The 27,420-nt window shown below is 35.8% G+C and overlaps 5 protein-coding genes across 6 annotated transcripts in view; 2 read left to right on the plus strand and 3 right to left on the minus strand.

Moving 5' to 3' along the window:
- Positions 1-291: 291 nt before the first annotated feature.
- On the minus strand, positions 292-20,716 carry LOC138318475 (isoaspartyl peptidase/L-asparaginase-like). 2 transcript variants are annotated; one of them, XM_069260852.1, is made up of 9 exons: positions 20,389-20,716; positions 19,656-19,834; positions 18,912-19,095; positions 17,162-17,259; positions 2,538-2,680; positions 2,239-2,399; positions 1,665-1,819; positions 945-1,055; positions 292-518 (listed from the first exon to the last, which is right to left on the minus strand). In XM_069260852.1, the coding sequence occupies exons 2-9, from the start codon at positions 19,753-19,755 to the stop codon at positions 313-315; spliced, it is 1,158 nt and encodes a 385-aa protein (XP_069116953.1). In that variant the 5' UTR covers positions 19,756-19,834; positions 20,389-20,716; the 3' UTR covers positions 292-312. The 2 variants fall into 2 exon arrangements, with proteins under 2 accessions (XP_069116953.1, XP_069116954.1); XM_069260853.1 differs by lacking the exons at positions 17,162-17,259; positions 18,912-19,095; positions 19,656-19,834; positions 20,389-20,716 and adding exons at positions 3,547-3,767; positions 4,820-5,679.
- On the plus strand, positions 8,135-11,124 carry LOC138318476 (uncharacterized). The gene is made up of 2 exons (XM_069260854.1): positions 8,135-8,260; positions 9,953-11,124. Exons 1-2 carry the CDS (start codon positions 8,164-8,166, stop codon positions 10,693-10,695), a joined length of 840 nt encoding a protein of 279 aa, XP_069116955.1. The 5' UTR covers positions 8,135-8,163; the 3' UTR covers positions 10,696-11,124.
- On the minus strand, positions 11,119-13,979 carry LOC138318478 (uncharacterized). The gene is made up of 2 exons (XM_069260856.1): positions 13,741-13,979; positions 11,119-12,786 (listed from the first exon to the last, which is right to left on the minus strand). The coding sequence occupies exons 1-2, from the start codon at positions 13,952-13,954 to the stop codon at positions 12,680-12,682; spliced, it is 321 nt and encodes a 106-aa protein (XP_069116957.1). The 5' UTR covers positions 13,955-13,979; the 3' UTR covers positions 11,119-12,679.
- LOC138319663 (ciliated left-right organizer metallopeptidase-like) overlaps positions 14,079-27,420 on the plus strand; it is a 43,494-nt gene continuing 30,152 nt past the window's right edge. Inside the window, exons 1-6 of the mRNA XM_069262810.1 lie at positions 14,079-14,137; positions 22,408-22,790; positions 23,189-23,267; positions 25,386-25,440; positions 25,597-25,752; positions 26,605-26,733. Coding sequence (XP_069118911.1) covers positions 22,454-22,790; positions 23,189-23,267; positions 25,386-25,440; positions 25,597-25,752; positions 26,605-26,733 — 756 coding nt within the window. The 5' untranslated portion in view covers positions 14,079-14,137; positions 22,408-22,453. The remainder of the gene's footprint in view (positions 14,138-22,407; positions 22,791-23,188; positions 23,268-25,385; positions 25,441-25,596; positions 25,753-26,604; positions 26,734-27,420) is intronic.
- LOC138318477 (uncharacterized) lies at positions 14,214-17,144 on the minus strand. The gene has a single exon (XM_069260855.1). The coding sequence runs from the start codon at positions 16,384-16,386 to the stop codon at positions 15,580-15,582; it is 807 nt and encodes a 268-aa protein (XP_069116956.1). The 5' UTR covers positions 16,387-17,144; the 3' UTR covers positions 14,214-15,579.

Here is a 27,420-nt window from a genome sequence, read left to right on the forward strand (position 1 = left end):
GCCCAAGTGATTTTCTAATGCACTGCTCCACTAGGACACATAGGCACCATTTCGTACCCAGCCGAAAGTTAAAGTAGGCTGGGTACGTATATCCGTTCTATGTCCTGACATGTTTGTGTTCTCCAGCAAGAATTTTTACCTGATTTGCTCAGGTAGGCATGTCGAGGCTTCCTTAATTTGTTCAGAGAGGACACCTCTAACTCCTTAAATGATTCCCTGGCTGTCTGAAAGCGACTAGCCTATCGCAGTGCAATAAACCAAACACAAAAGAAAAGAAAGACAAAATTAGGATTGATGTTATATAAAGACGATTTATTTCATGTTTTCACTGAAATCCTCGTCTGGATTAAGACCGTGATGTAGGACATTGTCTTTGATCCAAGCCCAGGCCATCCTTTCAGTTGTAAAATGTTTTCCTACATTCCCACACTCACCAAGGACAATGGCACCTCCTGAACCCTGAACTCTCTGGGCCATAAAAGTCAAGGCCGTCTCGGAGGCGGTCTGTGGATCCATTCCTGGTGTTAATTAGTTTAAGATGGATGCTTATTAGGTCAAATACATAGCAAATTCTACTTTCATTTCTAAATATAGAGCAGAATTGCCTTCCATCAGATTTTTCTAATCTGTTTGTTTTTACAACTCATCAGATACATCTTGTCATATAGCCAATTATTTTAGTGAGGCCAAAGTCTCATGCTTGTTATTTTAAACAACGCTCATTTTAAGATAGAAGTTCACAATAGCTATCAAAACTTTTGTAATTTACTCATTTCTTATTATTCCACCCATCCAATTTTTTCCGTCATGTCGTATGTCCTGCAGAATCTTGAAAATGATTCTAATGATGAAACACCTAACTTGTTGACAACAAACAATAGCATTAGGAATTGAATGTGTAATCTGATTCCTACATGGTTGTATTCTTCCTCCTACAGACTCACCTCCATCCATGAGATGAGAAATGTGTTTAGCCAGACAAACTTTGGCTATAGACTCCCCGTGGCCTGTAGTTGATACTCCTCCTATACTGTTATCAGCATACCCACCGGCCCCTGTAAGGCAATAAGAGGGAACCAGAACATGGCAGAATCATTGAAATATTCTATAATGTTTGGTACACTCAGTATTTTGTGTTTTGTGAACTAATAATAGAGTTATTTAATGCAATGCCAGGGTTTGGAGATGAAGGATTATTTGGAGATAAACCATCTACCTATAAACGATACCTAGCAACTGTTCAAAGTGAGTTTCAAACTGGGACACAGAGGTGGAAATCTAGTGGTTATGTGTTGGAATGCTTTTACCACTTGGCAACTACAGCCACTATTCTTAACACAAAGAGATAGACAATAACTCCCTTATACTCATAACCTGATTTCTTCAGGGAAAAAACCAGAACTTGTTTATTTCAATTCCCAGATAAAAACACCCAACATGAAACTACATAGAAACGCCTACATGAGGTCAAGGCAAACATTGGATCTGCATTGTTCATTGACCAATGAACTCTGATTTGGAGGAAAACAGAATGCAATGGCACCATTCTTGAAAATCTGCATTCACTGCTGCCTAACTAAAGGGTCAATTTTGTGGGAGTTGGGCCTCTTTGGGAGATGTCAGTTTTCTAGTATTTGTTGAAAAGGATTTAAAACCAAACCCACCAATAATGGGACTGTCCCCGATCCTGCCAGGCCGTTTGGCTGTGATGCCACCCGTCGACGTTCCAAAGGCGATGTTTCCTTGTGTGTCTAATGCAACTGCTCCCACTGTGTCGTGTCCCTGAGCGTCTGAGGCAATGTCATTCAGAACACTTCCTCTGTAAGTAGCATATCAACTAAGTATATGTCCATTTGATATACAGTCAAACCTGTCTATAAAGGCCAACAAAGGGACAAGGAAAAAGTGGTCTCTATAGTGGTCTTTATACAGAGGTGGTCCCTAAGACAGGTTTCACTGTTACTCAAATTATTTAATTTTGTCGGTTTACACTTGAAAACTTTAATAATCTAAGGCGTAACCGGGTCCCACACACAAGGTTTGACCGTGGTCCCACACACAAGGTTTGACTATATTTCAGTTTGATGTGGTCCCACACACAAGGTTTGACTATATTTCAGTTTGGTATGTTAATAGTGTTAATATTTCTTCACTCTCTTAAATAATTGTTGTCTGACCAGCTATTACTTAACCAATGAAGTGAAGAAATTATGATGTCAGTTATGTTAATGTAAATACCTTGCACTAAAGAGTGTCGTGACAGTAGTACGGAACTTCATCAATTCTTCCCATTCTCTCCTTGCTGATTCTGTCACTAGTTGATTCGTTGGTAAGGTTTCAATGCCAACTTCCTCTGCAAATTTATTGGCCCCTTTTCCCACAATCAGTGTATGGTCAGTCTATAGGAATAATATATGTGAGGCTGACAACAAAAGCGATAGATTTCAATAAAAGTACAACCAAGTCTTATGTAGTATATGTGTTCTCACTTTTTTCATGACTACCCTTGATATGTTATAATAAACATGTATTCTTACTTTTTCCATGACTGCCCTGGCCAGAGATATAGGGTTCTTGATGTTCTGGACACATCCGACAGCTCCAGACTTCAAGTCCTTCCCGTCCATAATAACAGCATCCATTTCTACCTCACCATCAGCATTCAGTACGGATCCAACGCCTAGCGATAATCAATGGTTACATAAACAAGGAGCTGCAAAGTCGCGTTATCCCCGCGCTCTGCAGTTGGTTAAAAAACCCAAATACATCAAGGTCTAAGTAACAATTATTAAAGTATAACTTTAAATGTATGCATGTATTGTAAAACTGAAAAAAAACAGCAGGTAACAAAAAGAACCTGTAATTTGGTATTTATGATTGAGTTTCCATGTTTACAGAAAAAACACCAAACATGGAAGGTCCGTAATAGCAAAAGGCACAACTAGGGCACTTGTCTGATGTATACAGAAAGGTTCAAGGAGCTGCGTTGAACGGTATTTGAGTTTAGCCCGTAAAAGTATCTGGGACGGACAGACAGACAGACGGATGGAGCCCAAATCAATATCCCCCTCAAACGCTTTTCGCGGGGGATAGAAACTAAGCTCAGATTTGTCTCATGTGGTATTTTTGGAAATATAAATACAAATACTGTAATTATTGATGGTGCACATTGATGTAAAAGGATGCAACAATCAAGGGGGTGAGGGAGATGAAAACAAACGAAAAGGATTTTAAGTGGTCAGTTGGTGATCCACTCAAGCTTTTTCTGGGTTTTCAGGTTTAATACTGACAACATAAAGCGGTCTTAATTTGTGTCCAAATGCAAGGTAACAAGCATGAATTAACTTGTTTGTTTCACATTGTTTACAAACTTTATATATTTATTATAAATATTAGGGGTTGAGGACAAATGACATTGAAAATTCTGGAAATAGATATTACCTAGCTTTGGAGTGAAGGCCAATCAGAGCCACTGTGAAAACAAATCATATGCTCCTTCATTTTGCGAGAAAACAAAAATAAACCTGATAATGAAATCATTGTTACCAGCATCAAAGACTGGGTCATCCTCCATGCTCCTGATGGCTGCCTCTACAGCCTCCACTGCTGATCCCCCGCCCCTGAGGACCAGGTACCCTGCTGTGGCTGCCTGTCTGACCCCCAGGACACTCCCCGCCGCCAGAGAGTCTGGGATGGCCCACGCCCCACCATGTACAATAATAACTGGCGCTTTAGACATAGTGATGTTCACTTGGGAAGAAATCAATCTGTAATTAGAAGGTCTATATCTTTGATAAACATGTTTACAGCATGGTTATAATGTAGTATTTTCATTCCTCAACAAGGTTCATATAATAATTCGTGTACAATATGTATAATGAAAAAAACAAATGTTTGTTTATAATGAAATAGTTCCAAGAAGTTCAACATAGCTATGTTTTACTGTATGTGTACAACAGGCTTATGAAGGGAGAATTGGACACATTTAGATCAAGTGATTCAGGGCATAAATATTATTTGTTTAACTGTTCAGTGATACCAAATTATATTCACTGCCAAACCTGTTTTGTAATCGTAGATATGGCAAAGCATGAAGAGCTACTATATTTCTAAAAGATGAATGACCTTGACCTTCAGTAAGAGTAAGAGGAGTGTTTATATTTGTGCAGAGACTTTCGCACTGCAACTTAATGTTGTACATTTTTAATAGGCTACTTATTTAAACCTTGACCTTTATAAAATGTCAAATCTGCTATTATAGGCATAAAGCTTTTTGACATCAAAGACTTCTAGAGTTTGTTCAAATGAATGACCTTAGCGTGCTTTCAATGTGCATTTTAATGACCTTGACCTACATTCAATATCAATGGTCAAATATATTAAAATCTTCAGACAACTTCTCAATACATGTTTAACCAAAAGGCTAAAACCAACAAAAATCCTTTAATTATTGGTAATGGTATAATGCCTGAAATATACTGGGATGAAGGAATTAGTACCCAACTTGACTTCATGTTCAAGATGTTATTTAAACTTTTTTGATAACAATGAACTACATCATTTTTAACATGTTATTCTTTTCATCTTTATAAATCAGCCCTAAGAATAGCTTAGCAATGCAAGCAATTGAAAACAATTATCATTCAGGATTAATATTACCTTTCCATTTAGTTTTTGAGTGAGGGAAAGCATAAACATCAAACAATTTTACAGTGATCAATCAGTATATATATAGTTATAATAAACAGATATATTATCTATGAAGTAGGAAACAATGATAACAAACTGTAAATGAATAGATATTTGTTTATATACTTACCGTAGAACACGTGAGGAGATACCAGTTACTGTAGAGCATTGTACTACTGCCTGTCAGCTGTAATATCTGTCAATCCCTACAAACTGGGTCAGTCCATGTCTGCCCTATCAGGGCCAGCTGGCTATTGTTGTTGGTATGGAGAAAGGATATGAATGTCATAGGATAGAGTAGGTCAGTTTGTCTGCCATATCAGGACCTAATGCAGAATGGAATGTAAAGTGCCATCATGTTTGGCATCAGTGAGTTTTATGAAACTTCAAGTTGGTGAATTATGAAGGTGAATAAGGTGGAATATTTGGAGTTAAATAAATTTTTCACATTTCAAACTTTTCAAGTTCCACCAGTAAAGCTGTACTTTTAAAAAAGATTCTGAGATGGTCCTGATGAAGTGTTGTTATTTTTCAGGTCAATCTGAAATCCAAGATGGCCACCACAACCCCCATCTTGAAAAATTTTGGTACTAACCATAGCAGTCTAAATCGCATCTTTTCAGTGCAATAACTATTTCAAACCTTGTCATATGGTCAATCATTGGGTTTCCAGTGAAAAACTTTCAAAGAATTATAATGATTTTTCGGGTCAATCTGAAATCCAAGATGGCCATCGTGGCCCCATCTTGAAAAACTTTGGTTCAAACGATGACAGTCTAAATCACATCTTTTCAGTGCAATAACTATTTTAAACCCTGTCATATGGTCAACCATTGGGCTTCAGGTGAAAACTTTCAAAGAATGATATTGATTTTTTTTGGTCAGTCCCAAATCCAAGATGGACACCATCTCAGAAAATATATTTTGGAAAGAGATTTCAGCTGAAATTGCTTCACTTAAACTAATAAACCATTTTCAGAAATCATTCTTCATATTTTTCTATAGATTGTCTATGAAATTAATTTCATTTCATTTTACCACTCACCTCATATGAATGACTATGTGCTGCATTTAGTGAGATGACCATCAATTAAGGCCCTTGGGCCCCTTGTTTATGTTATCTTACTTAACATGATGGGGGAGTGAAGGAGTAATTTTTACATTGTGTGGTATAGTTGCTGCATAAAAAAATATCAAAGATATGGTTTCTTATAATATAAGAAGTCCATGACGTGCTGTTCCAAATCTTGATTTCAAATTGCTTAATTAGCTCAATAAACTAATCTGGAAAACATGGCTGCAGTTGCTGAGTGGTTAAGGGATCCCTCCACCTCTGTGACTATACTAGGGCCAGTTGGCAGGTACTGACCTACTGACCCATGTACTGACCATGGGTCAACAGGTTTTTTTTCTCCAGACACTCAACTTTTACCTTCATCTCTCAAACCATGCCGATCTCAAATAATCCTGGCTTGAACCAAAGTAAACTGGATTAAAGATGGATGGGGTTTATATTTGGTTTGGGACTTCTTTAATTAGTGTGAAATATTGAAGTTTCTTCTTCAGTACTATGATGTCAAAGTTAATGTGACAATACATGGATATGGGATATCAGTCACATAGTCCATCAGCTAACTTTTGTGGCTGTGTGGATGAGTTTCAGTACTGTGTATTGTTTAAAGCACGCGGTCCGCTCTTGGATGGATGACCGCCCCATTGGTTCGGGCCCCAGCCTCAGCACATTACATTATGATATATTAATTGAAGCTGCATTGTTTTATTGACCATGCTGGTGTTTTGTTTAAAATTTATTGGACTTGAGACAACTAGACACCTAGACACTAGGTACCTACCCATTATCAAAATGACACCATATCTTGAATTGTTTTGCACCTTGACATGTGCAATTTTTGCATATAATATTGAACTGGTTATCTTTTATGAATCAAAATCATGTGATGGAAAGGATGTTCATTGCATTACCTTAATCATATGACCAACACAATATTGTTTTACTTAGTGATAGGTTTTCAATATAACAATCGTCCTAGGTCAAATCATGTGATGGAAGGGATGTTCATCACATTACCTTAATCACATGCCAGAGTTTTTTTTGTGGTTTTGACCGAAATTATTGTCTTTGACCGAAATAAGTGTAAAGAGAGTTAAAAAATAATGGGAAGAGAAAAAACTCTTTTCAGGACAAAATTAGCAGAATTTCATTCCAATGCTTGGTTTTAAGATACCAAAAAGATGTGGATCAGGTACACTCAGTACCATGCACCTTCATGTGAAAATATCACATCAAAATCTGACATCACAATCACCAGAAGATCATATACTTTAACAATGTGGTTTTGGAATCATGAAACTGACATATTAGAAATAAAATAGTGTATGTAATTATAAAATAAAATTATTAACATGTACGTATTGATATACAAAGTCATTTTAGGTTACATGAATCAGTCATTTTAGGTCACATGACCATAGGTCATAGTGACCTATTTCGACAGTCTTTAATCAATCGTCATCTGTCGTCCGCCATGCGTTAACAAAGTCATTTCCTTGTGAACACGATAACTTGAGTAAATATGACCAAGCTTAATGAAACTTTGTAAGTAGACTAACATTGGAAAGATCTCGGACAAGTTTGATTAGACTGTAACTTACCGAGTTATTGCCCTTTGCACTAATAGTTATTATTGGACCATGTGAACATGATAACTTGAGTAGATAAATATCCACTCAGCTTAGAAAACTTTGCATGTAGACTAACATCAGAAATATCTAAAACAAGTTAAAAAATCAGCTTTATTCAATTGTAATTCACAGAGGTATTGCCCTTTGCACCTATAATTACTATTTTACCTTGTGATCACAATAACTTGAGTAAATATGAAGAGAGTCTAATGAAAACTGTGTATTTAGATTACTATTGGATAGATCTCGAACAAATTTGAAAAACGGTTTGATTCGACTGTATCTTACGGAGTTATTGCCCTTTGCAAAAATAATTATTGAACTTTGTGAACACAATAACATAATATATGCACCAAGCTTTATGAAACTTTGTATGGAGACCTATTAGATCTATGTTCCTTTTTCGTGAACAAAAGACAAGAGTTGGCTAGAAGTTAAAAAAAAAGTAAATGACAACTAATTTGTATCAAATATCAGGTGACTAGCTGTTAATGCCCATGGGCCTCTTGTTTACATTATTAGCATGGCATATCTAATGTTACAAATTTGAGCATTTAAAATGGAGAGATCGTGAGAGATGGATGCTAATTGAATATGATACAGGTTATTGTATCAGATACTAGTATCACAAGGTCAAAAACCAGAGACAATCTCATCACATTGTCTGTTGTGAAATCACTCGATGAAAAGCTGATCATACATATGATAATCTATTGACCTGCAGTTTTCTGTAATATAAACAACAACAGGAGATGTTTCCATAAGTTGTTCATGTGGCGGGAGAGGTCACATGTACAGGTAGATCCGGATACTTCAGCCATGATTCACTCAGTTGGTCTTGTTCTCGCTTTGACACTTACTATAGCAGGTAAGTAAACGAACAAATCTGTGTCAAATGAGGATGATAACACAACATAGCAAGCTTCAAAATTTGCTGATGTTAATTAAGATTAATTATTATTTCTTTCATTTTGATTTGGAAAAATATTCTTAATAATGCTGACTTGTAAGAAACATCATGAGCAGAACAATAGGCCCAGAGGGCCTGTATCGCTCAAGAATTTACCTCTATTTCCCTATTGGGCTCCACCCCTCCTGCCCCAAAGGGGTCAGAGTCTAAATTTATACAATCTCTGTTCCTCTTCCCCAACGGATGTTTCTGGCCAAACTTGGTTACATTCCATACATAACTCTAAGAATAGTAGCAATTTAAAGGATTTACCTGTACATATTTCCCCTATGAGGCCCTGCCCCTCCTGCCCCTGAGTGTCAGAGCCAATTTTTTTACAAACTCTGTTTCCCTTCCCCAACGAATGTTTCTGGCCAAACTTTGTTTCATTCCATACATAACTCTATGATTAGTAATGATTTAAAGGATTTACCTGTATATATTTCCCCTATTAGGCCCTGCCCCGCCTACCCCGGGGGTCAGAGCCAAAATTCGTACAAACTCTTCCCCAAGGATGTTTCTGGCAAAATTTGGTTACAATCCATGTAGAGCTCTATGACAATTTAAGGGAAATGTTGACGGACAGACGGACACTGCACCATAACATAAGCTCACCGGCCCTTTGGGCCGGTTAAGCTTAAAATGGAAGGCCAGATTAGCTTTTTCCACAGGACCTCCAAACACTAGTTGGATAATTACGGTATAGCAAGTTGCTCAACATATTCCCTGTCAAACAACCTGATCCAGAACCATTACATAATGGTTTATTTAATATAATGGTAAATATTGTGGTAACAAATTTAAATTCGTTGCTAAAAATTTCATTTGATGTGATGTACACATGCCTGTATATATTTTTCACATGTTTTGTTACCATAACAAGATTTATTTGTGCAATAAAAAAAACATCAGATCAGCTACCAGACCCTATATCTTTTTTATAGGAATTTCTCGCTGAATTCTTATGCTAGATTATCTCCCCCTAGTTGGGGTAAGACTGACCACAAGACCCTATGTTTTTATAGGAAATATCTTGCTGAATTATAATGCTAGATTATCTCCCCCTACTTGGGGTCAGGCTGACCACCAGACCATATTTTTTTTAAAGGAATTTCTTGCTGAATTTTAAAGCTAGATTATCTCCTCCTAGTTGGATTTAGAGTGGCCACTATACACTAAATTTATATTAATTTCTCTGTTGAATTCCGATGCTAGATTATCTCCTCCTACCTGAAGTCAAACTGGCCACCAGACCCCAAATGTTTTGTAGGTATTCCTCGACTGAATTCTAAGCTACATGATCTCCCTACAGCTGAAGCCACACTGGCAACCAGACCTTATTTTTTTCAAGAATTTCTCATCTGTATTCTAAGGCTAGATTATCTCCCTCTTGTAACGTTGGAGTCAAGACTGGCCACCTGACCAAAAAGTTTTAGAAGAATTGCTCAGCTGAATTCTGCTGCTACAGTGTCTCCTCCTAGATAGAGTTAAGCTAGCCACCAAAATAATTATTTTTCAACTGATTTCTAAGGCTGGATTATCTGCCACTAGTTGGGGATAGACTGGCCACCAGACGCTACATTTTTAATACTATTTTTTTCTATATTTCAGGTGCTTGGCCTGACTGGCCCGAAGAGTCGCATTATTCAGGGGTATCGTACGGACCAACACCCTTCTGGTGCAAACCCTATGGTCTAGATTGTCTGAAAGGTCGTTCATACGCTGATAATTCCCGGGGCCAAAACATCACAGCTGATCTAAGCACTGTTAAGTCAGTACAGAGAATTAACCATGACTATTGTAACCTGACTAACTTTGGGGGACCTGGATCACAAGTTCCCTGTGTAGAGTACTGGCAGGCCGACGGAAAAGTCTTCATCGCTGCTGACAACTTTTGTTGCCAAAGTTATGGTTCACCAGGTATATTTCCATTGAAAGTACCTCAAACAAACTGGATGACACAACAGATGAAGCTCGAACCACAACTTGGCTACTACAAGGGGGAATTCTATGTTGGAAAAGTCTACAATTACACAATGTCCTTGACCCCCGGACCTCCACCAGAGTTCAAGGGCAAACAGCCACCCCCATCCAAAGTGGGAAAAATCCATTTTTGGTATTATGCATCATACCCTGATAAGAAGCCTGTGGCCCAAGGTGAAGGTTGTGTTATTGATGTGTCACAATCCTCGCAATGTACGTACGATGCTGCAGTCTACCTGTTCACAGAATACAGAATGTTTTCAGCAGTATCCTTCAATAACTACACAGAGTTTGAACTGCCACCTCAATGTTCTAGGGAAAGGAAAACTGACTGTTATAACAGAGGAGGGGGACCACCTCCAATGTTTTAAATCACTGACCGTGACAACATATCTCCATATATTCTCATCCTAAAACAATCACTGGTCTAAATTACAGTGGAACAGTATTTGATCAGAACTATGACACTAGAACACAGTAAAGATTCTCAAATATGTCAATACCATTTCTTTGTAAAGTTCATTAAAAAAACTAGTGTCAATTATTTTTATAGACAGTTTTTCCAAAGGGTAGTTTTATCCTCTGAAGGATCTCTGAAATTTCCAGGTTCACAATACTGATATCAAATTTGATAACTGCTTCCCATCCTCATTAATCCCAATTGGAACATAGCTTTGAGTTAAGAATGTATACAAAGAAGAGATTCCCGTAATGAACCTTCACCGAACAGCAACTTCAGTATGTTGGACCCCTTCGCCACCCTGTATTGTTACAATACCAATAAAACCAATAAATATAAATGAGGACTTCTTTTATTTTGTTTCCCATGTATACATTCATATAACATTTACATTAAAAAAGAAATGAGATAATTAAGGATAAAATGTAAGAAAAAACATATATAGCATGGTAAGCATTATATTCCAGACTTGGCATACTATTTGATTCCAATTAAAGAGTTAATTGAGAAACTTTCTGTAAACTGAATCCAATAAGTACTAATTGTAATGAATGACCATTACAGAAGTTCCCCAAACACCCCAACAGTCGTATTATTGTATTTAATATACCACCACTAAACTCCCTATAAATTATGTATACTCATTTAAGCGGTTTTCTCAGAATCAGACTACTGTCCGGTGATAGCTTTTTAAATACCACATAGGTATTATACGGACAAAATTCACGGCAGAAGAGTGACTAAAGAGGAAGAATAATAACTAAAATTGTCATAGTGAGAAACATCAGAAGTCATCATAAGCTAAGCTTCCTCTCACATTCTGTTAGGGCTAAACAGAACATGAATTTGAGCATGATCAGTCATTTACTATAATAGTAATAGGGGAAATGGTTTTGACCAATTAAAGGAGATGACGGCCATCTTGGATGGTGCATCAACATGAAATGTTCATTGTTCATCAACAGATTCAACACCATGTGCTCATCATTGTAGTAAAGTTTTGTGATGATTCCCCAAATACTTTGTCCAAAAACCTGCCTAATAATAAAATCAATAATGAAACAGAAAAATAACAGTAAGTCTCCCTGACTAAATTAGGGACTTAATATCTGACACCAAGATCTATTACTGCATCGAGTCACAATCATATTTATACCAAAGTAATGATATAGAAATTAAGAAATCTTAAAACAAGCAAATGAAAATAAAGTTTGAAAGCAAAAACAAATCGATGCTATGTCAGCAGTCAGTTAGACTAAATATAGCAATAGGGCATGTAGTTCATGTAGGCACTATTAGCAGTAATTAACTCTGTATCTCCTACAGAGTTATCCTCCATATAATAAATAAACATGTTAGAGTTTAAACAATATGAAACCTACATTGTAGGTTGGTGATCAGGTATAAAGAAGAATAGCTACTTTTGAAAAGTCAGTCAGAAGGTGATATCTATTCCGCTACAACAGTATTTAAGACGACAGACCTGGCCTACTTCTTATTTGATATTTTTCATCATGATACTATGATATAAATGTATATCTATTTCAAATGATCTATGACAGTTATGGGTTGTTTTCCAAATATTACACTGGAATACAAAGTCACATAAAAGTCCTTTTAGGTGTGAGTATTCAATGTGTACTGACCACTCCATCAGATTTTCACTGCACTTAATTTTGTGATAGTTCCAAAAAAGCATTCTCTGATCCACCAGAAATTCACAATAACTAATGAAAGTATTGGCACAGTATGCCTCTATAGTCATGTTTGGGAAGATGAATTTCATTGCAATGCAGTGGTCACTTCAATTCACAAGACACTTATGATTAAGTTCTTGATAATAATATGTACATTGCATGTACCATCAATTGAGAAAAATGTCAATTTGTCCAGTTTCATATTTTCTGTTTCTTTTCTGCAGGTCCATTTAATGAAGTATCACCACTCCCATCTTCATCTTCTTCATCATCCTCATCATCTTCGTCTTCACCGTCTTCTTCAGCTGATAATTAAAGCATAAAATATGTACTTAATAAATATGTAAAATTGGTAAAAATGATATCTCAATTTATTTAAAACCACCAGGTTTGATGAATTAATGTGAAAATCATTCAAATGGACAGAGTCAGACATTCTTGTTTTATGCCTTAAGTATGTTCAGATGGAAACATGCAAACAGAAATCACTTTACAATTACTATAACAATGTAAAATGTGTAAAGAGATTGTAGACTACAACCTGGCTTCATAATATGACGGTATGTACACTTGTTTCATTGCGCTGTAGATATAATGATTTTTGGCAGTACTGCCAAAAAGGTATTTTCAGCACTTGTTTGTACTTGTAAAATTAAAACCTATGCATTGTAAGTTTTTGTAATACAAAATATTGTTAATTTTTTTATGGTGAATAAAATATCAAGTTCTTCTTGATTCAAAATTACAGCACATACAGTCTTATAGCTTTAAGGATTTCGGTATTTCATATTTCATTCTCATCTATTTCATCCTTCCAAGATAGTCTACAGAACATTATTTCAGTGATGTATTAGCTACAGGGAAGCATTGGTTTCTTCTGTGACATATCACAAAATCCATGTTTATAATTATAATTAGGGACTATATACAATAAAGAATGTTATATTCTCTGACAGTATGGAACTTGGAATTATTGAGGTATGCAATGGCTAATTGAAATCTTATTGATCGACCAGATGCTGACGAAACGTTGCTTAATTACAAGCATATAATAAGGAGCTACTCATCCGGCAGATAAATGCTTGAATTTTGTACTTTCATTTTAGTTATGATTTTTTTTTTTTTAAATGTATATGTACATTATAAGCATAAAATACGATTGGGTAAATTCTAAACATTCTTTACGTAGATTTATGGGGAAATGAATGTTTTATCTAAATAACGGTTAGAAAGATGTTTGGATACAGCCAGGTGTTTACCTTCTGTAGCTGTTATAGAATTTGCACCAGATGCCTTTTCTTCTTCAACGATGGTAGTTAAAAAGTCATTCGATTCTTGTTGAACAGAACAAAGGGCTTTGTTTAGTGTGCCAAAATCAACTTCGCCATCTGAAACACCACATTGTTTAGCAAATTCAACTTGCTGCCCATTTCTTAGGCGCAAAGTGAGCTTCACTTCGTTGGATGTTGACATTGCTATCACTACACGTGTCTACAACAGGAAGTTAATTACTTTCACTGCACATGCGTATGGATGGTAACAACCCCGAAACTGTTTTGTTACGTATTATTTGATTGGACGATGCTCAATTAACTATATTTGGATGTAAACATTAGAGACAACCATGCAGACAATCATGTAAATGCACTTCCAAACGTAAGTTAACATTAGTTGATACCGCAGTATATGAATATTTGTTGTCGTGAAGGATTAGCTTCCCAACACTGTCCTGATTTCACAATTCATTAATTCTATTTGAAATTATTTGATCCCAGAAAATATGCAGACTACACACTACATACATTTTCTGTAGTACACCACAGGGCCATGTATAGTTTCTATATGAAAAATTAACCAGAAATACATATAAAATAACATTTTATATGTATTTCTGGCTAATTTTTCATATTGAAACTATATATACATGGCCCTGTGAGTACACTGAACATAACATTTTTTGTATATGTTTATACACTATATTCCATGGTGATTAACATGTTTTATTAACTATCGTTACATCTGAATTGTTGACACTGAAAGAACATAAAATTACACATGTGATTCAACTCTTGTAATTTTTAGGTTGGAAAATAGTGAAAATACACACCCAAACAGGGGTTTTAAACTTGGGACATATACATTTGTAGGCTCTACATAAAACTGAGCTTAATTGCACCATGTATATATGCATAAAGCACCAGCAACCGTATGTACGTCAGTCCCTATAGTTACACATGTACATTTTTATATAATCATTGCCCGCAAATCATTGCCCGCAACGATAGTTCGCGAAGGCGATTCTATGGTGTTACATTTCTGGCAGCAGCGGCGGCCGCATTGTCGTCAACATTTAACCTTAAAGTTTTACTTTTGCTCTGTTTCTCAAAAATTTAAATCCAATCCTAACTAAACTTTAAACTTAGCTGATAGACATCATTATCACCTCAACACACCTAATTATTGCAGGATTCATTTCAGGCCGTGGGAATCAGAGGCTATGAAACTTAGTGATGCTAAACTATACATTGTACTTAGCTTTTTTTCTCAAAAAAGTATAAGTCTAATCCTTAACAATCTTGGAATAAAGCTAAAGGCCATCATTATCACATCAACCTAATTGCTGCAGGATTCATTTCAGCCTGTGGGATTCAGATGCTGTAGGTCATAATTATGCTACATTTCACTTTTCCCTTATTTGTTATCCCCCTCGAAACAAGTCTGTCCGCCCAAGATTCTTTTCCAGGCTATAACTCAAAAACTGTTCAACACAGCTCCTTGAAACTTTCTGTATACATTAGACAAATGCTCTAGTTGTGCTTTTGCTATTACAGACCTTCCATTTTGTGAACTTTTCCTTTACCATGTAAACTTAGTCAAAAATAGCAATTTACTGTTTCCTTTTGTTACCTGCTGTTATTTTTTTTCGGTTTTACGATACTTTCTTACATTTAAAGTTATACTTGAATAATTGTTACTTTGACTTTGAATTTGGATTTTTATACCAACTGCAGGGTGCAGGGGATAATGCCACTCTTTGTGGCTCCTTGTTTTACAATAACAAAACAACATGTCTAAACATAACTTAGATGACAGAATCATTAACGATGCATAACTCTATCATAACTCACATCCACAAGATATGTATAGCCAGTATTTTTTTGAGAGGCAGCAGCATTCACTCGATAATCGAGGCTTTCTGATCCACTGGTATGGTGATTTTTTGGAGCTTTACTAGCTACTATGTTATTGAAGTTTTCATTACTCTGAGTTGATGAGGCAAATGCCAGTTTGTCAGCTTGTTTTTTGTATTTTTCAAAAATGTTCTGGAGGCTATTTTGAAACTTCTTGTCAGTCAGTGGTTTCCCATATGGTAGAGAATTATATTTTATAGATGGGGTTTTCACATGTTTACACCATGCCTCGTCACATTTTGAGTGATCATTAAATGGTTGCATGGAAAGAGCATCTAATCCTTGTTGTATACCTTCTGGATTTTGTTTGTTCTGCTGACACATATAGTTGAAATTTTTCTGGAGGTACTTTATGGTTTTTGCCGAAATTTGGTTTGTTTGTTTAATTGTGTACAGTTCGTTTCCCAAAATTTTCCTTAAATGATTGCTATCTGATCTTTTTTCTATGTCGGGGCTAATCTCTTTATGAAGTTTGGAAATGGTTGTTGCATCTTCGTTACCTACGACTGTCCTAATGCATGCTTTTTGTGACTCAATATCTTTTGTGATCTGCACTATCATATCACCCTCCATAGCCTTAGATGACCCACTCCAGTTTTTCCTGCAAGAATGTACCCTTGCAGGAATGCACCTTTCTTTAGCCTTGCTACAAATTCTACAATTTTTTGATCTTATTTGCAAACCAATTATTTTTCCAGTCTTTGCTCCGATCATGCTTGCGTGTCCTTTTTGAAATAAAGGATAATGAAGAAACACTTAACAACAGTAGAAGATTAATAATAGAAAATAGTTTTAATAACAATATAGGACGCAACAGGGCTTGTTCAAGCTATTTTAAGGGAGAAAATGAATCATAAAAAAATCATATCTTGGTCTCAATGCAAATGCATTTTTCTCAAATATGAAAGAGCTAGATGTTGATAGAACATCAAGCAAAAGTTAATACAATTAAGCTTTTCTTTTGAGGTGGCTGAATGGTTCAGGTGTCCAAGCATTCTACTGCTAGCAATATGAGTATTTCATGATAAAATATGGTAATACATGAATATAATACAACAATTAAATATCAGTATCTGTATCTGACGCACTCATTTTCTATTTCAATATTAAAATATTACATTAAACATTAAATGAAGGTAAGCATGGCACCATATAGGGATTGGATTGCGCTTTTATGTTAACCATGCTTGTATGGAGCAATTCCTCTAAGAATATATTCTATGGGGCGCGTTAGTTATGGTAAACAAAATCGGCTAGTACTTGCGTATAGTGAACATGCCAAGCAAGTGTAAATATAGTCCTTTTGTGGTGTATTCAGTATATGTGTGTTATGTAAAATCTACCCACAATAATTGACCAAACATACAGCTTTAAAAGTGTTTTTGCTTCCATTTGAGGATCTCATTACAAATCATTTTCTCAATGTAACCTATAGATTATGAATTCTTCCAATATACAGTACATATCATATGTGATTTTATGTACCCACCAGATAAACTATTATAAGACCGGCCACTTCCTCTGCTCTGCCATGCCGCATCGACACTGCCCGTCAAATGGACTGGGCCATCTGTCTCTGTATTTGTGCTGAAGTAGTAAACACAAACTTGCATTAGTTATACATAATATAATATATACATAATTATGTACTATTTAATCACATTCAAGGTTTTTGTGAATCATGCTTCAAATTTTAAAGGAAGAAAAGCCTTTTAATAGTATGTGTTGATTAAAATGTATATACTGTGTTCGCTGTAATTACTGCTACCATTAAATTTGATCGGATGGAGGCATTTAAACAACCTCAATTCCTTTTCTAGACAAGAGGCCCATGGGCCTTAACGGTCACCTGAGTACAGATATAGAATGAAACAAAGACATATAAACACTATATAATGGCCCTTGATGTCGGTCAGTGATTTTACAAATTTGACTTTTTAATCTATGAAGAGTATTTGCTTTCATCAAACCTGTGAACTCAGAAATATTTTGAAATTTTAGTCATTTTGACCCTGTTTTGTCCCACCCCTCTGGTCCACCAGGGGGTCAGCGAGGACTGATATGGATATTAAACTTCTATATCTCAGGCTAATAATTAACTCTAATCAAGTTTAACTCATTTCCTATGAAAATTGAGCAACAAATGTTCATAAATGTGTTCTTCCTACATAAACTTAAGAAAACTTGACCCCTCCCCAGGGGGTAACATGAGACCCAGGGTGATATGATTTACAATTTTATAAAACACCTGAAGACCTTTCCGTCTACAAAGAGTATTTGATCCTGCCATTTCCAGAATTTCAGAAGATTTTGGAAGTTTTAGTCTATTTGACCCCTTTTGACCCCGCCCCTAAGGCCCCTGGGGGTCAGTCATGGAAAATTTGTTAATAAGATTTAATGGCCACCTTATACTGATCCTTCTGACAACATTTGAATTATTTCCTATAACAAATTTTCCCTATATAAACTATAGTAAACTTAACCCCCTGCCCAGGGGGAAACATGTGACCCAAGGGTCATATAATTCACAATTTTTTGTAAAGGACGTTACGACCTTTAGCTTTCTATCTATGAACAGTATTGGATTCTAATCTACCATTTCCAGAATTTCATATCAAGATTTTTTGAAATTTTAGCCTACCCCTTTTGACCCCACCACTAAGGCCCCTGGTGGTCAGTCATGGAAAATTTGTTAATAGGATTCAATGGCCATCGCATGCTGAAATTTCCTATTACAAATGACCGAATAATGCTCAAAAATGTGTTTTCCCTATATAACTATGGTAAACTTCACCCCAGGGGGAAACGAAAGACCTCAGGGTCATATAATTCACAATTTTTGTAAAGGACCTTAAGACCTAGTATTTGATTCTACCACATCTGTGAGTAGAGATTTTTGAAATTTTAGTCAATTTTACCTCTTTTGGCCCCTCCCCACAGCCCCCTGGGGGGTGGGGACCATATAATTCACAATTTTGATTGGTCTTATGAAAATGTAAAAAGTTTATCATCGCACGACGGACGACGACAGACAAAAGGCGATTAGAATAGGTCACCATGAGACTTCGTCTCAGGTGACCTAAAAAGAGGAGGGGCACTAATTACGGCAAATACGGTAACCTTAAACAATCAAATAAGCATATTAGTTTAATCAAACCAAGCGGTTTATGCTTATATATGCAATTATAGAAGTTTTCCACTTTTCTACTTTTTCATGAAATTATCAGTTATAAACTTACTCATTTTTTGTCATTTCAATCTCTCTTTCTAATGCTGTTCTTATAGATGATTTAGCCACTTGCTCTATCGATTTCCCAACTTCCCTCTCTCTCTTTTTTAAAGAATTCCTGTTTATAGATGGTAGGTTGAGGACCGATAACAAGTTATTCAGTTGGGTTTCCCCAATACCTATATGAAGCATTCCTGAAATGTCAAAATGAATGTCAAACATTTTTAATATTATTATTGTAGCAATTTAACAAAATAACTGCTTTTTATCAAAAGTAACATTTCAATATAACAAAAATGCATCTCATTTATTAATTGATGTCACTATTTTTTTTTTTTTATTTCATTAGGGTTTGAAAAAAAATATTTGTAAACTGTGTGAATCCACATAGTTATTCAAATACCGCACCTTCCTCTACAGATTGAACCCTGATCAATTTCTGATTTACTATATACAGTGTATAGTCTTCAGCTCAATTGATCAAGCTGAGAATTCTTTAGGCGATAGGTATATATTGTGGTTATATAGTTACATTTCAAATTACATAGTAAACATATAATTCTATGTGAATATGAAAAATTGATTTTATATTCAGTACATTAATGAGTCCAGGAAAAATAAAATATAAAGTAATTAATTCCCTAGCTTCCAAACTTAGTATACCTGCAGGTATACAATGTTATTAAACCGAAGACATATATGAACTAAATTTTTGCATTAGTTTACTAGAATATTAAATTTAAATTGAAATTACCAATGGCAACTTTGCTGTTAACATCCCAGACTGTTTGTTTCTTGTTCACATCATTATGTTTTTTTTCCAAGTTTATGGAACTTTGTTTATACAGGTGCATGTTGTGCACATAATGTGGAGAGAACTTCCCAACCCAAACCGTGTCTCCCTGGTGGTGTTTTTCAGGGCCAAAGGAGTTCCTATAAGAAGAAGAAAAAATATGTATCAAAAAAAAATTATAATATACATTTACCAAAACTGATATCTCATTGGTAAAATTTATATTTCTGTATATATATTACATTTATTGCATTCTTAATAACAAATTACTTATTTTACTTCTGTATATATACTAGTTTCCAATTTCCCATTTACACCAAATTTTCCATATTTTTTTCCAGAACTTGACAACTTCTCATGCCATTTAATCAGAAAATTAGATATATAGTACATGTCAAATAATATTACTATCTAAATCTCTGAAATCAATATTAATTAATTTTCATTGCTATACAATGTAAACTGGCGATAGAGTTACTTTAACAAGTATAGGAAACAAGTCAAACAAATAATTATTTTTAAATAATTAGTTGATTCTTGCTAACGCATTTGTTTCTATTTTTTACTGCACATATGCACAAGTACAGTAGTCAGTACACGTTGGGGCGAAACGTCGCAGTATGAACTGGACGTGTGATCACATAATCAATACAAGCTCGACTCATGAATAAGCTTATATAATAATTTAACTTACCGCACTGACTACAACCCTCAAGACCTTTGGCGAGCACGTCCAGCTCGACTATCCGTCTTCCTACTCGCCAGCTAGAGTCTTGATCTGACGAGACAGGTCCAGGATCACCAGGCTCACCAGGTTCGTCGGACACATTTCTAGCGTAACTATGTTCAGCTACAAGCAAAGGCTGGGTGTCGCTTCGACGAACATTTGCCAGTCTTACACTCGCACGCCTATCCTTCTCTTTACTGCTCAAAAAGGGTGCCATCACACATTTTACGTCGAATATAGGAAACAACTCGGAGTAAAACAGCTGATCGTTTGACCTATTTCGTCCGGTGCGACAACGTCACTCGGTGTAAACATTTCAAATCCTAGACTGGTTCCCTTCCCTTAGTTCTCTACTCTCCGCAGGCTGCGCTCCGCTCACTAGGACCGTAGCGGGTAACCATGATGATTTTTTTGATTGGTCAATCTACATATCCGGTTCGCTGGCATCACTTTTTTTAGGCGTGGAAACCCCTTTACGCACGAAGCGACGGATCTACACGTAAAGAATAAATAATTTATTTGAAAGATATATAAACAAAAGTAAATAAGATCTTAAGTTTTGAAATCATTTCGTGCTAACAGAGTTTAGAGTGTTCATAGGAACGACGTTAATGACGTTATTTTCTCTTAACGGAAGTAGCCGTCTCCATGATGACATATCATGCGCGGAAATGATGCGCACTACTCTGGAGTTGGAATTCCCACTCAAGATGGCTACTCGCTACCGGTCCTCAGGTAGCAGTGTACAGTAAGACCGAATGGCCATGGGTGAGATTTTTATTAAGCAGAAAGCCCCTGTTTTATTATATGCATAAAAAATTAAAAAATGTATATGTCCTAAATTGGTGAATTCAATCTAGAGAATTATATGCAGGCTTCACATTTGCATAAAGAAATTCCCCAAAATGGGTTCGAGATTAATGGTTTAGAGGGTATCCGAATGTGCGTCTAAGATGAAAAAACTCGATACTGTAGCAGCAGAAATTGATAGCTGGGGTACGAGGTAAGATTGCTCAAAAGTTTTAATGATATACCTATGTCGAAATAGGCTCAGTTCCGCTATCACGGCAGTGATGCTTGGTTTTAAACTGTGTTCAAGAAAAAAAATTCTCCTAGTGAGGGGGTGTAATTTTGGGTTGAAAATCCCAATTTTTTGCATTTTTTCAAAAAAACAAATTTGGTTACCATGGTTTTTACAGGCTCACAAAACCACAAAAAGCAGACCTGTCCAAAATTGAACTCTGCATAACTATTGCAAATGTACTGTGTAGATTAAAAATATATATACTTTTATATAGATGTTATTTAAGGTTAAAAAGCTGTGTGTACATAATTAAAGCCTGCACTTCATTTTGCTGAATTTTTCAAATCTACTGTACACTGTCACTTCGGTGTAAACTATTTCAAATCCAATCCCATTTACGACAGAAAAGCAAAAAACCTTAGGCGATATCTAATTTTAAAATGATTCTTTTAATTTAAATGAGTGAATTATTTACTTCATTTATTATTGTATTTTGGTAATTTTCACTAGTTGAAAAAATATTCAAATAGAATGTCGTAGTATATCGGAAATTGTTCTGGATAAAAAAAAAACAATCTTCGAAGCTTCCGGTATAGCGTCATACGAATTGGCGCGGTTTTCAAAAGTATGGACCTACCTTAAGGCAAATAACTTATGTTTTATATCATATTAATTTAGATATTGCTTTAGATCTTGCATGGGTACCATTGTTTTAAATGGTATGCTTATAAATATTTGATTGGTTTGGTTTAATTATTTTATCGTCCAATTAACAGCCATGGAGTTGTTTAAAAACGTGCCAGGTTTATGTGATGGAGGAAAGCTGGAGTACCTGAAGAAAAAACATTGACCAGGTACCTGACAACTGCCCCATATGGTGGAAGTAATATAATATTTAACTTGTTGTATTGTATTTACATGTATCCCTGTGTATAAAATAAAACAACATTTAATTTTTACAGGTGCAGTTTTCACCTTTTCCAGTTTTCATTGGAGGGATAATGTGAAATGCTGAAGTTGCAAGATTGCTTTACAGTCTTTTGTCAATCTATGATGAGATGTTACCTATTCATGATACTAGTATTGATGCTCAATCATGGTGTATACACTTCCTGTGTCCATGATGATGTTCAAACTGCAGATCCAGTAAAATTCCAGGTCAATTATGATGGAGTAAAATCAGCAGAGATATTTAAAAGGTCAACAAGTTCTAATTCCATACACAAGCCAATCAGGCTGAAGTTTTTCAAACTTGATTTTGACTTTGAACTATCAGAACAAGAAAGAGACAGAATACAAACAGCTCTTACTGACGCTGTCAACTTCATACAAAAAACTTTTTCAGGTAAGTTGATGAAATAACAAAGTACACCATGTTTATAACAAACAGGAATATTACATCAAACATGTTGGTATATTCTAGCAATTGAATTCTCGAACAAATGCCTTGTCACATGTCATTATAAATATGTGTCTGCTTATAACAGACTAATTTGCTTGTCCCCATATAACTGTATTTTACTGTATATCTTATTCCCATTAAAGTAATTACAGCTTATAATTCTGATAAGTAAGAATAAATAGAGATACCCCCATGTTATATATAATGTTATGCAAAATTTGTACTATTACATGGTGAAAAACTCAACAAATTAACACAATTTGCAACTGTTTACAATTATTATATTTAGTCTAACACTTATTTAACTTTTTCTAAATATTAATTGTACTTTTGCTTTGAAGTGATACCAGTTAGTGGTAGTTTACTGCTAAAGAGAACGGGGTGTCAGAAGACATGGCATAAAGAACCACACACTGGAAAGTAGGTGTAAACATAATTACCTCCCCTTGAGAAATTCATTTCTCATTGACAAGTGTTAGCTCCATATGCATTTCAAGTAATTATTCCTTGACAACTATTTTCCCTTGAATCCTCAGTTCTCTTTTCCAAATATGTCCCCTTAACATGTTACTTATGTTTTCTTAAGAAAATCCTTTTCGTGATATCTTGTTTCCCTTTCAAAACTTACTTTGTCATAATTACTTACCAAGTACTTTCCATTTACAAATTACAAATGTACATTAAGTCCCTTGGTATGAAATGTAATTTCACCATGACCATTATATTACCTTTCTGAAACGGCTTTTGATTTTTCAATTGTGAATGTAAAACAAAATCAATAATTTTAAAGAGTCGCAAAAGTTATTAACTTACCGCGGGTCGTCTTATGTTTTCCGTCGCAGTCCTAAATACCGCCCGGTATGTTTGGTGTTGAAACCTCATCTTAGGCCATCACTATATATTTTCTGATGTTATTAATGTTTTTTAAAGAAACTTTTATGTTTTGCTTCAGAAAGATAGTGGGCCTTTAAAAGTACCCTGGTAGTTTTAAACAAGAGATCCCAGAGGGATCTGGACTCCCACCAGAGAATAATATATGTATGACAATTGAAAGAGGTATCTTTTCTCTGCTTTTCAAACTTCAACTATCAAATCCAAGATAGCAGTCTGTCTGCCATCTTGTTGACCAATCCCTCCAAAAATGTGTTATGCAAACCTAGGGCCTATGTGGACCCTAAACATGAAATTTGAGAATGAGACCGTCAGTACTTTCTGAGAAATAGCAGTAACAACCTTCAACTATCAAAATCCAAGATGGTGGCTGATTGGCCATATTGTTGATCGATCAGTCCGAAAATGCAATATGCACAACAATGGCCCCAGAGGAGCCTACATATGAAATATATGAGACGGATACTTTCAGTACTTTCTGAGAAATAGTGGTAACACACTTTAACTATCAAAATTCAAGATGTCAGCCTGTCGGCCATCTTGTTGACCTATCATTCCCAAAATGCAATGAAGAACCTACATATGACATTTTAGACAGATCCCTTGAGAACTTTTTGAGAAATAGCGTTAACAAACTTACACTATTAACTAATCCTTAACTTTAACTATCAAAATCCAAGATTGCGGACGGTCAGCCTTCTTGTTGACTGATCGATCCCAAAATGAAATATGCACACTTAAGGCTCTAGTGTAACCTACATATGAAATTTGAGATAGAACCCTTGAGTACTTTCTGAGAAATAGCAGTAATAACCTTCAACCACCAAAATCCAAGATAGCGGTTGGTCGGCCATATTGTTGCCCCATTGGTCTTAAATGTAATATGCACAACTAGGTCTCTATAGGAATCTACATAATATGAAATTTGAGAAAGATCCCTGTAGTACTATCTGAGAAATAGTGGTTACAAACTCTATCAAAATCCAAGATGGCGGCCTGTCGGCCATCTTGTTGACCGATTGGTCCCAAAATGCAATATGCACAACTGGAACCTGCACATGTAATTTGAGAAAGATCTCTTTATTACTTTCTTAGAAATAGCAGTAACAAACTTTAATTATCAAAATCCAGGATGGCTCCCCAGCAGGCATCTTGTTGACTGTTCGGTCCCAAAATGCAATATGCACAACTAGGGCTCTAGGAAAATCTACATTTGAAATTTAAGAAAGATCCCTTCAGTACTTTCTGAGAAATAGCGGTAACAAACTTTAACGGTCATCTTGTTGACCGATTGGTCCCAAAATGCAATATGCACAACTGCAACCTGCATATGTAATTTGAGAAAGATCCCTTTATTACTTTCTGGGAAATAGCGGTAACAAACTTTAACTTCCAAAACCCAGGATAGGGGCCTGTCGGCCATCTTGTTGACGATCGGTCCCAAAATGCAAAATGCACGACTAGGGTCCTAGGGAAACCTAAATATCAAATTTGAAAAAGATCCCTTTAGTACTTTCTGAGAAATAGCAGTAACAATAATTGTTAACGGACAGACAGACCCAGACGAAAGGCGATTTGAATAGTCCTCTATCTGATGATGGTGGGCTAAAAATACAGGAATATATTTTACTCCATTTTAATTTACAGATGTGCTTCTTTAAACAAGGCCTACAGATATGAATATTGTCAAGATGGAGTGAAGGTAACAGACATCATAATTCTATATTGCTTTCTGGGTACTTTTAGGGTTGATGTATATTAGTACTTAATGCATCTTGTTTTATGAAGCTTTTCTTTTCATTTACCTAGTCTGTATGTTTCTAGGTTTTGTTTTCTCAATTATAATGTTTCTTTCAAGATTCCAGAGACTCACCTTGGCTCGCTGAAGGTATGGAGAATTAACAAGGAGGGTGTGGAGGGGGAGGAGGTGTTCCCCGCTGGTGAGGGTATCGAAGAGGCTGACACAGTCCTCTATATCACAGCCAAAACTACTAGGACATGCTACCTACAGCAGGTAAGTTTTATTCAATTTAGAAAGCTGTCATATTTTGAATGAAAATAGAAAAAAGTTGTTAGAAAACTATTAAATAGATATCTAAAAATATATCTTTATTTGAAAACTTTTTTTGTAATGTTTTCATTTTAGAAATATTGATTAAAAATTGTCTTTTGATAAGGAGAGGTTTTATTGGATTTTATTCAGGGATTTTCATTATTATACCATATCAACCTGTATAAAAAAAAAGATTGAAAAAAGGATAAAAATATCTATCTGTTGTTTGTCACTGTCCTCTGTCCATTTCCATGTGATCACCCTCAGTCAGTTGTCTGTTTCCATGTGATCACCCTCAGTCAGTTGTCTGTTTCCATGTGATCACCCTCAGTCAGTTGTCTGTTTCCATGTGATCACCCTCAGTCAGTTGTCTGTTTCCATGTGATCACCCTCAGTCAGTTGTCTGTTTCCATGTGATCACCCTCAGTCAGTTGTCTGTTTCCATGTGATCACCCTCAGTCAGTTGTCTGTTTCCATGTGATCACCTTCAGTCAGTTGTCTGTTTCCATGTGATCACCCTCAGTCAGTTGTCTGTTTCCATGTGATCACCCTCAGTCAGTTGTCTGTTTCTATGTGATCACCCTCTGTCAGTTGTCTGTTTCCATGTGATCACCCTCAGTCAGTTGTCTGTTTCCATGTGATCACCCTCAGTCAGTTGTCTGTTTCCATGTGATCACCCTCAGTCAGTTGTCTGTTTCCATGTGATCACCCTCAGTCAGTTGTCTGTTTCCATGTGATCACCCTCAGTCAGTTGTCTGTTTTCATGTGATCACCCTCAGTCAGTTGTCTCCATGTTTTCTGTTTTTGTTTCAGAATGACATTATGTTAGCCTACTCTGGGTATTGCCAACTAGACCAGTATGATCGCCCCATAGCAGGTTACATTAACTTCTGTCCCTACCTCATCAGAGCAACCAACATGACAAAGCAACAAGTGTATATGGTATTGTATAGCTTTGTCTCAATAACTTGATTGTCTATAAACCATCAGGGCTGCAACAGGATTCAGCAGCAAGTGTAGATAGTACTGGGATTCTGTCACCTTAGAGCTATAGGTGTTCATATCAACTAATTCACTAAAAAGTTGGTGCTGCCAATATGATTCAGCAGCAAGTGTTAAAATTTAACCATTTACTAAATCCTGTAAATAATACTATTTCTTTCAAACTGTCCCATACTAAAATATGTATAACTATAGGAGTAGAAGTCTTGTAAGTTTTAGAGAATCTCAGTACACCAGTACAGTCCAATACAGGTGTAGGTTATAGAGCCTTCCTCATCTTAGTTTAAAGCATAAACCATGCGCTGCCTACTCAGGGCTGACAGCTAACACTAACCCATTTACAGAATCAATTAGAACGAATGAGATGAAGAATCATATTCAGAGATACAGCACTAGGAAGTACATGTTTGTATATGTGGCAGGATTATCAATCTTTAGATGTCTAGCCTTCCATAACTAGACCACCATTGACTGATTGTTAGTGCAATAGTTGTCTTGATTTAGATTTTCATGGTCATTCCACATCATCAGTCTTACCAATGTATACATAACTCATGGAAAGTTATTAAACATTATTATCTGAATTTGTTATATAAAATCTTTATACAGTATTATTTTGAGATTTTG

Source organism: Argopecten irradians, chromosome 3 (assembly GCF_041381155.1).
Source record: "Argopecten irradians isolate NY chromosome 3, Ai_NY, whole genome shotgun sequence".
Lineage (NCBI taxonomy): Eukaryota > Metazoa > Mollusca > Bivalvia > Pectinida > Pectinidae > Argopecten > Argopecten irradians.